We start from the raw sequence: 12,023 nt of genomic DNA on the forward strand, positions 1-12,023 counted from the left end.
GTTAGCTATCACTATTTTATAAACGAAATATTCCGATATTTACATCTTTATCATTGTACTAGTATCAAGTGATATATCGTTGACGGCTTGTTATGACGTTGTATCAGGTCACACCGCAGTTTTTTTTGCATGACGTAAATTTAGCGGCGGCCAATAATTACTGACATTGCATGTTCTACCTCCCAGCTTAATATGCAACATTTTTTTAAATTTTAGTTATGGTCATAGGGATTAACTGTGTCATAGGAATTAACTGTGTCTTATAGCTGTTAGAGCCCTTAGCCTGCAACCTAAAGTCAAGACTCGCAAAAGCTCCACAGTAAAGCCAAAGTATGTACCTAGCGGACACTCTTGTGCCACACTAGAACTTAATAGTCAACTGTCTAACAGAAGTATGGTAACGATAGGTGTTATTGCGGGTCTTGTGCTATTCACCCGTTATGATAAGATTTACTGCTTAATCTAAGGCTACACATGCCGCTGTTTTAGAGCATTGATTTAGAGAAAAGTAACAGCATATCTCTGTTTGCTTGGTTACGCCGGCCAATTGTGCGGCATAATGTTTTCATCATAATACTTGCTATTCTAAATAGTATCTATGATACGAATGAAGGGTAAATAACATCTATGATAGTGATATATTGTCCGATGAGGTTTCACACTAAAGGGTATTTCCAATTATCACTTTTTAGTAAGAAAATAAAATAATTTGTTGGTGCACTCATCACCGACAGAATTAACCAATGAATATTGGCGATACAGAAACATTCTAAACAAACTCCAACAGGTTGATAGGGCCTTATGGCAAAATCATGATAAATATTGATGATTACAGATGAAAGACATTGGACTGACTGATATGTCACATGCAGTTGCTCTAGAAACCTTGCCTTTTACATGTTGATAGGGAATTATAGTTAATAAATACTTGGTAATGTGTACATGCATTATGAGATACATGTAGTGTGTACATGTAATATGAGGTACATGTAGTGTGTACACGTAGTGTGAGGTACATTTAGAATGTACACATAGTATGAGGTACATGTAGTGTGTACATGCAGTGCGAGGTTCATGTCGTGTGTACATGCAATGTGATGTACATGTAACGTGGATAAGCAGTGTGAGGTTTATGTAATGTGTACACACAGTGTAGTGTACAAGAAGGGAGTACATGCAGTGGGAGGTGCATGTAGCGTGTAGATGCAGTGTGAGGTACATGTAACGTGTAGGTGCAGTGTGAGGTACATATAGTGTAGATACAGTTTGATATACACATAAGGAAATTACACTGCAGTCCCGGTAGACTCTGCGAATCAATACAGGATATTTTATAGAGTTGCATTTTCAAAATCCATCATATGGGGGACTGTCTCTCCCTTCCTCATGTTAAACAACAAATTCTCTTTAAAGTACACAATTGTTTACTAGTAGATATTTTTTAATTTGATAACCATTGTATAGAGGGAACAGAGTTTGGTAAAAATGATTATTTGGTTTGTACATTAGAAGTGCTTAAAGATAAGCTCACACAAAACTCTGGTAGAATTTATCAGAAAGTATCAGTATTTTTCTATCGTTTGCGATTGTTTTTGATATTTAAGGTTATCTGATTGCTGGGTTCAAGGTTAAAATTTACAAAACCTGGTTTCGATTAAAACGCTCAGAGCAAAAGTATGATTATGATGCCTATAGTTGCAAAGAGACCAACAGAATAGAGATGAGTGACTCTTCAACTTGAACGAAATAGCTGATATCAATTATAGATATATAAGATATAGATTATAGATATATAAGATATAGATTATAGATATATAAGATATAGATTATAGATATATAAGATATAGATTATAGATATATAAGATATAGATTATAGATATATAATAAACGATATCAACTAGTGATGTCATTTCACACATATTTTTCTTCTGAACGTTTCAAACCGCAATCAAGTTTTTTCGATTTTAATCTTAAAATATTTTGGCCTTCAGATCACCTCAAATATCAAAAACAACCGCAAATGATAGAAAAATACCGATATTTTCAGATAAAATCTCCAAAAATGTTGTGTAAGCGCATGTTTGAGGCATGAAAAATTAACATGTTTCAAACAACTTTAGTTTCCAATGGTGGTAGTCAACGCTGTTTAGGAAACTGAAAGAGAACCTCTAGTTGTTGCACACTTAGAAGAATAATAAAACAATGCAATCCTTGTAGACTCTCACTAGGCAACAGTCTTTGATACAAGCCTTTTGAAACAACTTTTAGTGTACCTGACAAATCTTGAATTATTTATTTGTGTTGCAACATTAGTGAGGAGAAAGCATATCTATGACACATATTAAGCAGTGCTTTCCTTTACCGCAATGACAGGACCACCTACCGTCACGTTAGTCATCCAGAGCTTCATTTTTCCACTAGAGATGTTGTTGTCTCCATCCTACAAGAGCAGCAAAGTTTGACAGTAATGGCCACTGTGCCCAGAAAGGTTTAAAAGGAAAAAGGACCTTTTGATTTGATATATTTTTGGTTGTTGCTGGTTCGTAAAAGAGGTTGTTTAGTGTTTCTGGCTGCCAGAACACGACAGTCATAGTGACACATTTAGCATATCAGTGACAGGTCTAGATGATTACAGGTATTATGTCTTCGTAAACCGTACATGTGCTAAAAGCTTCAAGTATGCAAAATTGCATGAGTTACTGAGACTACTTCATTAGAATGACAAATCTATAATCAAAAGCGAATTTGCTTTGTCATATGTATTTGCAAAATATTCAAAAAAAGCAATATACGAAACGAAAACACAACAAGTTGTTTTCAAGACAGCTTGGTGTTTAAGATTTCTAGTATGTTAATAATTTCAGATGTACTAATCATGGATTATCATTATCGTATAGCATTCAGTCTAGTGCTATCCAATAATGCCAACAAAATCCCACAAACATAGGGCAATAGACACCCTTAGAGGGGATAAAGCCCTCATGAGATGTCAGGTACGAAAAGGTATTTCTGCGTTTTTATTACTCCACAAGCCAAAACCTGAAACAGTTGAATAAAATAATCCAAGATCTCAGTTTTATTACTAAGTCTGTCTGTCTGTCTGTCTGTCCGTCTGCTCAATCAATAATTTCTTATGATATCTTTACAAGTGCTGGGGGAAGTCAAGCTCTGAATGGATATGATTACTGCTTACACGTTCAGCTATTGTCCTTATAAACAACTCAACAAATAGATGTTTGGATTTATAAGCAGAGCTTATGGCAGTGAATTCGCTCTAAAAATTATTGATAGAAGATGAAACCCATCCTTTTTAAAGGGATGTGTATAGCGATCCATTTATCTCAGCTCTCCAAGGTCTCTGGCAGCAAGTGCAGCATGTTTGTTTTTTAGGAATCCTTTTTCATCCCCAGCATCTCATTGTCTAATTCTAACAGCAATGAGTGCTTTTGTATTTTGAAATGTCACCAGAAGAAATAAGACTATCGTTACGATAATATTCACAACTTAAAAACATAAAATATTGTCATTAAAAATATTCTTGAAAACTTAATCTTACCGTTCAATATACTATTACTAGCTGAGTGGACAGCGTTGCACGGGTAATGAAAAATTTCTTTGAAGAAAAAAGTTATTTTTAATCACCAGATACAACCTTTACCATTCTAACTTTTAAATGAGGGTGCTTATTTCTGTGTGTGCTGTAAGTTCAGTTAAGTTTACGCTATATATATACATTTATTTATAGCAATTTGGGGAAGTCTAGAGATGCATTTCTCTTCCAGTATACCGACAGCCACGCGCGCCGTTAAAGATTGGCAGGTGTAAGAATTGCGTCCACAATTATTTCACAGTATGGCAAGGTAGCCATGTGGTGTAGTAGTTAGTATGCCTGTCTGCAAAACCAGTATTTCGGAGTCCTATTCTACTGCGAAGCATTTTTTTTGCTCCTAGAACTGGACCTACGGCAAACAAACTAATGCTTAAATTTATATATATAAATTAAGATTCTGGCTACATGTAAAGCCTAATAAAAGAATTTGTATTATCGTGCCAAAATTGGTGTAGTCACTTATAACATCAGTATTGATGGCCGCCCCCCAGTAGTTGCACCCAAAAGCAATGACCTGTGCAGTCACACCTTAAGGAAGAATAAAATATACTGAGTCACTGAACGGTTAGGTAACTCTCTCTCTCATGATTTTATCTTCGTTCATTGTGATCAGGTGAACTCTGAATCAGGGAGTAAGTAGCCACAAAAAGAATGTACCAACCATGGGTTGCTAAGACAATGAAATATGCTTTGCTAGAGAAGCACTGGTATAAAATCTATCAAGTTAACTTCAGGTTTTCTCTACTCATAGTTTATATTATATAACGTATTTTGTTAGGCTGCCAAGTAGGAGGCATCAAAGAGAAACAAGGTCTTCTATCGAAGTGTAATAAACCTGTCACATTTGATGCTTTAATTTGTGCGCACTTTCAGAGCCTTAGTACCTTAACAGACAAAGCTCGTCTTTTACTATATGGTCATGGTCTCGTACCAAACAAATCTTGTAGAAACATTCCTAATGTCAGAAGTGTTATGGCAAGTTTAAATAATATTATGAAGTTGATGAGAACCTTGAAAAGGCACCGTTCTTCGCTAGGAATCTGAACATATAACCAGGGTTTTAGACTAAAACCCTGGTTATATGTTCAGCACGTGCCTACAGCAGCATCACTTGAAGTTCAACTAGTTGGTGTCTACCACTAGTCAGCCTGCTTTTGTAGTGCTCTTATTTTATTGGTTATTTTTGTTAGTGACGAGCAGACTTTGTATGTTTCGAAAAATCTGCCAAAACAATTTCAATAGTTCTGTTCACTTCTAAGTAAAATAAAAGAGTATTGTTTGTAGTATATAACTGAATGCATATCTTCATCAGCAATACATCCTGTGCAGTTGAACGACATCGACATAAAAGGAAGGATCATGAAGAACATGTGGGAAATATTGATCATTCAGTATAAGGCAATGTTTTCTGCTTCATGAAACATCGGTCTGTTTAGTCTAGCTTTTTCTAGACTTTTTTTAAAATTGTATGCACTGAATCATAGATAAAATATTAAACCATCAATTAAACCCAGACAGATTCTTAGTTTCATTCAGCAATTCACAGATGAACCACACTGGAACATAGTGTCTGTTTTAGACAACCGCTTTCAGATTTTTAGCAGGATTGAGACGCAAAGTTTGTGTTTAGGTCGGAGGCTTGAACCTAGCATAAACCTAACAACGATAAGGAGTCCTTGCATAGCTATTAAACAATGACCCTGTGTACAGTTGAAAACTTTGATTATACAAGCGGGAATCTTTACCACAAATCTACATGTATATGTATGAAGAGAATGCTCATGGTGATGACCTTAGCAGACTACATACATGTAGCTTCCATTTAATATGACTAACAATAATTAGAAAGATACAACCTTGACCTTCATAAAATTCAGAAATCATAGAAATCGAAACATTGTCATTATTAGCATACTCCAATAATTTTATGAGCCCCTAAAAGATAGTTATTCCAAAAGATATTTGCTTAAAACTGGTCGAATAGCAATTCGCTAGTTGCAAAAGTTGAAAATATAGTACTTATTAAAACATGATATTTTGCTAGTAAAATAATCTCTAAAAAGTATCACTAATTTTGCTAATTTAGCCAAAGTTTAATTTTTTTCATTCAAAACTTTAAAGTTATGATTACACCCGCAAGCTTGATGAAAACTGTTAAAAATGGAATCAGTTAAAAATTGAAGAAGGATAAGATGCGAGGCTACGCAGAACTTAATCTTTCTAGTTCTGTAGGCAGAGGAATTAGCAATTTCACAAGCTAAATCTTGAAAGATGATTTATGATTTCCTTGTTTGTGCAGTGATACTTTTACCTGCGCATCTTCACTCATTTGTTTGTACACTGACACTTTTACCTGAGCATCTTCACTCACTTGTTTATGCACTGACATCTCTACCTGCGCATCTTCACTCACTTGTTTGCAGACTGACACTTCTACCTGCATGTCTTCACTCACTTGTTTATGCAGTGACACTTCTACCTGCTCACTTTCACTCGCTTGTTTATGCAGTGACACTTCTACCTGTGCATCTTCACTCACTTGTTTATGCACTGACACTTTTACCTGCGCACTTTCACTCACTTGTTTGTGCACTGACACTTCTACCTGCGCACCTTCACTCACTTGTTTATGCACTGACACTTCTACCTGCGTATCTTCACTCTCTAGTTTGTGTACTGAAACTTCTACCTGCTCACCTTCACTCGTTTGTTTGTACACTGACACTTCTACCTGCGCATCTTTGCTCACTTATTTATGCACCGACACTTCTACCTGCGCATCTTCACTTGCTTGTTTGTGCACTAACACTTTTACCTGCGCATCTTTACTCGATTGTTTATGTACTGACATTTCTACCTGTGCATCTTCACGCGCTTGTTTGTGCACTGCAACTGTTACTTGCGCATCTTCACTCGCCTGTTTATACACTGGCACTTCTACCTGCGCATCTTCACTCACTAGCTTGTTTCTCAGTCTATTAGTTTGCTTACCTTGTTTATTCTTTATAATTCTACCTACCATTCTACTCGACTATATGTATTTACACTTTTAGTTGTGAGAAAGATGCCTTAGAGGTGAACTTGTACCAAATGTTAGACAATTTTATCAAAAAGTATCAGTATTTTTCTATTATTTGTGATCGTTTTTGATGTTGGAGGTAGTCTTACTGCCAGGATACTTCAAGATTAAAATCGACAAAACTTGATGCAACGCAGAGTACACTGCAACTTGAACGCAATAGTCGATATCATTTATCGCAACTATAATAACTAGTAACATCGTTTCAGCTCACACTTGTCTTCTTAGAGTTTTAAAGCCACGATCAAGTTTTGTCGATTTTAATCTTGAAACGTCCTGGTAGTCATATCATCTCAAACATCAAAAACAGTCGCATATGATGGAAAAATGCCGATACTTTCTGATAAAATCTCCTAAAGTTTTGTGTAAGTTTATCTGTAATCATCCGATTCACAAGGATTACGACTCTCTTAGTATGAGCAATTATTAACTTATCCTGCAGATTTGTGGTTTCTAGAAAAAAAAAACAAGAAGCCGTTGTGTTTAAGATCCACAAATATGTCATTACACTATTCAAAGGTATTTAGCAATCAAATGAATCACATAAGAACTGATGGGTAGGTAGAGAACAATATGCAAATGAGCTCTGAGACCCTGCAACATTATCTACCAGTTTGGTCTTGGTCACACTTTCTGATTGGTTTTGGTTGTTTGCCATGCGCCTACTATAAGGAAGGTAAATTTCTGCTGTTTTCATATCTACAAAGCGCATGGCTTATTTTAGAATAAACAACCAATTCATCTTCACTGAACTATTGTTCGTCTGGAGGACTGGCTACACCAGGCAGGGCCTTAGTAGGAGCTCTCCGATCACTGTGTTTCCGATGCGCGGATGATGTGGATTTGGAATTGTGCAATGTTTCATTAGACATTATCATGTTGGATTAACACTGGCACTCCGTTAGAAAGATAAGAAATTCTATGTCATATTTCTATAGCGGAACATTTGGAACTACTCAAATAAAAACAATAGCGAATGAAGGGTGGAAAATGTTTAAAATGGAATAATTTACATGCAATTTTCTTACGCATCATTCGAAAGTGCCGTTTCCATCTCTCGCAATCACGTCAGATTCGGTAAAATTTGCGAGTAACAAAACTCACTTGACTCGCGGATATTTGCCATTTCAATCTCGCGACTCAAACCTATGGATTAGCCGTGTCATGGAAATAATTATAGTGACGGCTATAAATGTTACCTTAAGGGCCGCATGGAAGAATGAATCGGTCTTGCAATTATATCAACCAAACCTCCATGAGCAATGTTTTCTGAATATTCTTATCATGGTTAGAACTGGCGCTTCCATAAAAAAGCGCCTATCATTTAAATGTTTTGACAATGAAGTTGCCTGGGCAGCTAGAAAATATGCAGTGCGCAAAAATTCTAAAGGCAGCTGAAGTGCCATATTTCAATGTTACCAAGCGAGGTGGGTGTTTTCTGTGTTATAAATAAATGGTAAGTAAGAAATGAATGTTAAGAAAGCCTCGTGTGTTATAGTCTAAGTTTTTGTAATAAGTTAAAGAGCTATTTATACTGTGTTAATGCTAAAATTACCTTTGCATGATGTATTAGTTTTGGTTCAACAAATTAGATTCAAGTGAAATTATGTATTTTGATAATTTCAGTCTAATCTTTACATAGGACCTACTTGAGGAATCAAATATTTCCATAAAATTGCTTAAACTTTGTTAATTCAATCAAAAGCTCCAAAAAATCTACCGAGTAATTACACATAAAATAAAACAAATTTAATATATTTGTAATTAAATGTAATATGTATAACAAAAAGTAAAATCGCTAAAAAATACAAAAAGAGGTTTTTTATTTCTTATCATACAACAGGGATACATAGTGTAATCAATCTGTCTCGGTACAGGTGACAACAGGGATACATGGTGTTAAGGTACGACCACACGTAACGATTTTATTGTTGGCTCACTGAAATCATGAAATGAACGAAATACACGGAATTATTCAGCCAAATTTCGCAGAATTGTCAGAGCTGTGCATGCCCACCAAAATAGTCGACGAAACTTTTAATAGGCTAAATTATTAGCGAGCATGATTCTAGCAGCTTTTGATATGTATATAGTCCAAGACACATAACGCGACACGCAAAAAGAATACTAACGCAATTTTTTATAGTAAATACGATACAACTGACTTGATTGCGCTAAAGATGGCAACTCTTTTTACGGCAGAACTTTTGCTGCTACAAAAGAAATTGTTATTATTAAAAAAGAAATGATTTGTAGCCATGCTGTCCAAACGATAAAACCAACAATAGTGTAATCAAGTCACTGGTATCGTATTTACTATGGCAAATTACATTAATACTTTTTTTGCGTGTCGTGTTATGCGTTTTTGACTATGTAAATTGCAAAAGCAGCTAAAATCGTGCTCGCTAATAATTTGTTTAACCAATTAAAAGCGTTTCGACGACAATTTCGGTGTGCATGCACACCGAAATTGTCGTCGAAACGACAATTTTTTGTCGTTTCGACGACAATTTGCTGGGAGTGGTGGTGCACTCTTGTAATCCAACTACTTGGAAGCTAGGTTTGGTCGACGAGTTTTTGCTTGTGCATGCAAGTGCACAAGCAAAAACTCTTCTTTCCCACAAATCGGAAACATATTGAAAATTATAACCATGCTCCACTTTCCTAAGTAAGAATTTTGAATCGACACTTCTTGATCATTTTCTGTACTTAAAAAAATTAGTGATTTCAATATAATTATAAAGCGTCACAGTTTTTTCGGATAAATATTGTATAAAAATCACTGATCTTTCAGCCCATTTTCATGACTTGAAAATGTCAGTGAAACCTAGTATGGGGTAAAAATAGTGCAAAAATATCATTGAATCCTCAATCTGTAATTTTATCTGCTGCTATTAATGCTATAAGAATTTGTACTGCTAATCAACCTTTAAATTGGTAGAACTGTGCTGAACAACGCCTGACTACTTCGAAGTTAATGTTGAGGACATTGTTTTCAGAAATCACTTAAAAACATGTAACCTTAGCTTGCAGATGTTTACAAACTCTTTTCTAGGGGTGCTGTAATCTACTCTGTACAATCTCTTCACGAGGGGTGCTGTAATCTGCTAACATTATCAGTTAGTTAATATTTAGTTTGTGACTAATGGGATCTTTTCCTGTAGTTATCTTCGTATTCTAATGCTGATAATGAACACCAAAAGTATAGTAAGAAGATAGGAAGTATATAAACAGGCGCGTAAATTTTAAACAACATCGTGTAAACATGTTGTGTTCTTAAGATCTTTTCTAAAATAAAAGTGGCATCTAGCCGTTTGACCATTTTCCCAAAGCAACGGTAGGAAGTTGTGAAAAAAGATTGCATCGTATGGGAGTTGAACACGAGCACTACGACACCCCCTTTCGCAATGCACATAGTACTCGTGGATTCGAACTAGTTTCATAATTTTTCTTTTTCCAAGAAATATCTCACTTTGGAGATCTCATTAGTATGATTTTGGTTGTTCGTGCGTTATAAAATTGATAAAAAAAGATTGCGCCGTATGGGATTTGAACACGAGCACTACATCATTGTTCGTGCATTATAAAATTGCCTGACTTAGTTTTCATCTCTTATCAGACGATGAAACAGTCTGGTTAGTGCAGACTACCACACATAGCGCTCTCACCCTGCTCTCAATCTGCTCTCACTCTCATACCTTGTGAATGTACCGCATAACTCCAGCTAACAAAACAGCATCAAGCCGATTGGTTCTATTGCGTAAGCTTAAATACCTAGTAATAAATGCATAAGGTAACAACAACAACTCATGTCTATGCAGAGACAGTCTCAGTTTGAAGAAAATATCTAAATATGATTGAATAGATGAGAAACCTGAGGAAGGTTTCAAGAATGGACAAGTAAAGCAGAAAATGTAGTCTCTGTATGAATACGATACGAGAGGCAAATGTATAAATGTGTTAATCCTATATAGCGATTAGCCAAGTTTTACATCAGAAGAGGTGCCTTGGATTGGCAGCTCATTGTCACTTGTAATGCAGCAGTTAAAAAAGTTCTCAGAACCAAGAACTAAAAGCTACCTTTGTTCAATCGAAGTTTATAAAAAATTTATTTACAAATTGTAGAAAATATGAATGTGTTTAACTGCTCTAGATTTTTCTTGTAATTCCTAATTTTATGTTTATTTGTAGCAAACAAAGCAAATAATGTTTGCAGTTGGTGACATATTTATCATAATATACTTAAAACTTCATGTTTACTTTGAAGGCGGATTATTCATCATTAACCATAATATGCAAACTTAATTGGCTCAAAAGTAGGAATATCAAAACTTAACTCTAGGACATGCAAAGTTCACGAAGGTCGACAACTGAAGGAACCCTTTCTTAGGCTTACAGTTAATTAGTCAATGAGAAACTGAGAGATGAGACAACAAGACAACAAGCGGTAGGAAAGAATCTCACATGTTGACAGATTCGAGTGGTTTCTTGGGGTGCCATTGGTTTCCTGCATATATCAGTGTGCGCTATGTCATTTGATTTATGCACTTGTTTCAACATGTATCATAGCATGTCTTTGTCATGTTTACGGCGTAAGATTTTTGAATAAAGACGTTTGACAGTCCATTGTAATGACTGACTATTTCGCCTAGCAACGGCTGGCGCATCCCGGATAGCTACACGAGCGAGTTTTGATAACCGTTTAACTTTTGACGTACTTTATAAAATAATATTATATTAAATGCGTCATTTTTGTTCATGTCGTTGCTACTACTTCTGCGGTTATAGAATTTCAAGTTTTATGTTAAATTACTTGATTCTGGTTTGCAAATAAAACAAAATTTGGTTAAGTTTGGTAACTGGTAACATATGGTAACTGCTGTGACAGCTGTTGACAAATTGAGGAGGTCATTGCAATTCACTTCTTAAGCAGCTGAATATGAAATGTTAGCACTCACCGAGCTGATTCCGTTCCTAAGCGACTTTATCTCGGATGGGCGTACTAGCTGACCAGTGTTGTTGAGCTCCAAGCAGTTATTATTGCTGAGATACCACTGCCTCGCCCGCACCTTGCTATGAGACAGTTCAGAGTTTCCGCCTAATTTGGCGATATACGGTGTAACATTTCCACTAGTAAGTTCAGAGCCAGTCCTATTGCATTTTCCCGCCGCGCGGCTGACCCACGACATCGCACTCTCTCCAACGTTATCTAATGTTGATTTATATTCACCAAATAGTATTTCAGAAACAGTAGGTAACGTTCGAAATGATTAACAGCAGTTTCTTGCTAAAGTGTTTACCAAAGATACGAAGCTTGGTAAAGTAGGCACTTTA

General features: G+C 35.8%; 1 protein-coding gene across 2 annotated transcripts in view; it reads right to left on the reverse strand.

Annotated features, from left to right (window-relative positions):
* LOC137391349 (high affinity cAMP-specific and IBMX-insensitive 3',5'-cyclic phosphodiesterase 8A-like) overlaps positions 1-12,023 on the reverse strand; it is a 38,970-nt gene extending 26,947 nt beyond the window's left edge. For both annotated transcript variants that reach the window (XM_068077796.1, XM_068077795.1), the window contains exons 1-2: positions 11,648-12,023; positions 2,384-2,440 (exon numbers count right to left, since the gene is read on the reverse strand). In XM_068077796.1, the coding sequence (XP_067933897.1) occupies positions 2,384-2,440; positions 11,648-11,878 (288 nt within the window). In that variant the 5' untranslated portion in view covers positions 11,879-12,023. The remainder of the gene's footprint in view (positions 1-2,383; positions 2,441-11,647) is intronic.

The sequence above is a fragment of the Watersipora subatra genome, chromosome 3 (genome assembly GCF_963576615.1).
Source record: "Watersipora subatra chromosome 3, tzWatSuba1.1, whole genome shotgun sequence".
NCBI lineage: Eukaryota > Metazoa > Bryozoa > Gymnolaemata > Cheilostomatida > Watersiporidae > Watersipora > Watersipora subatra.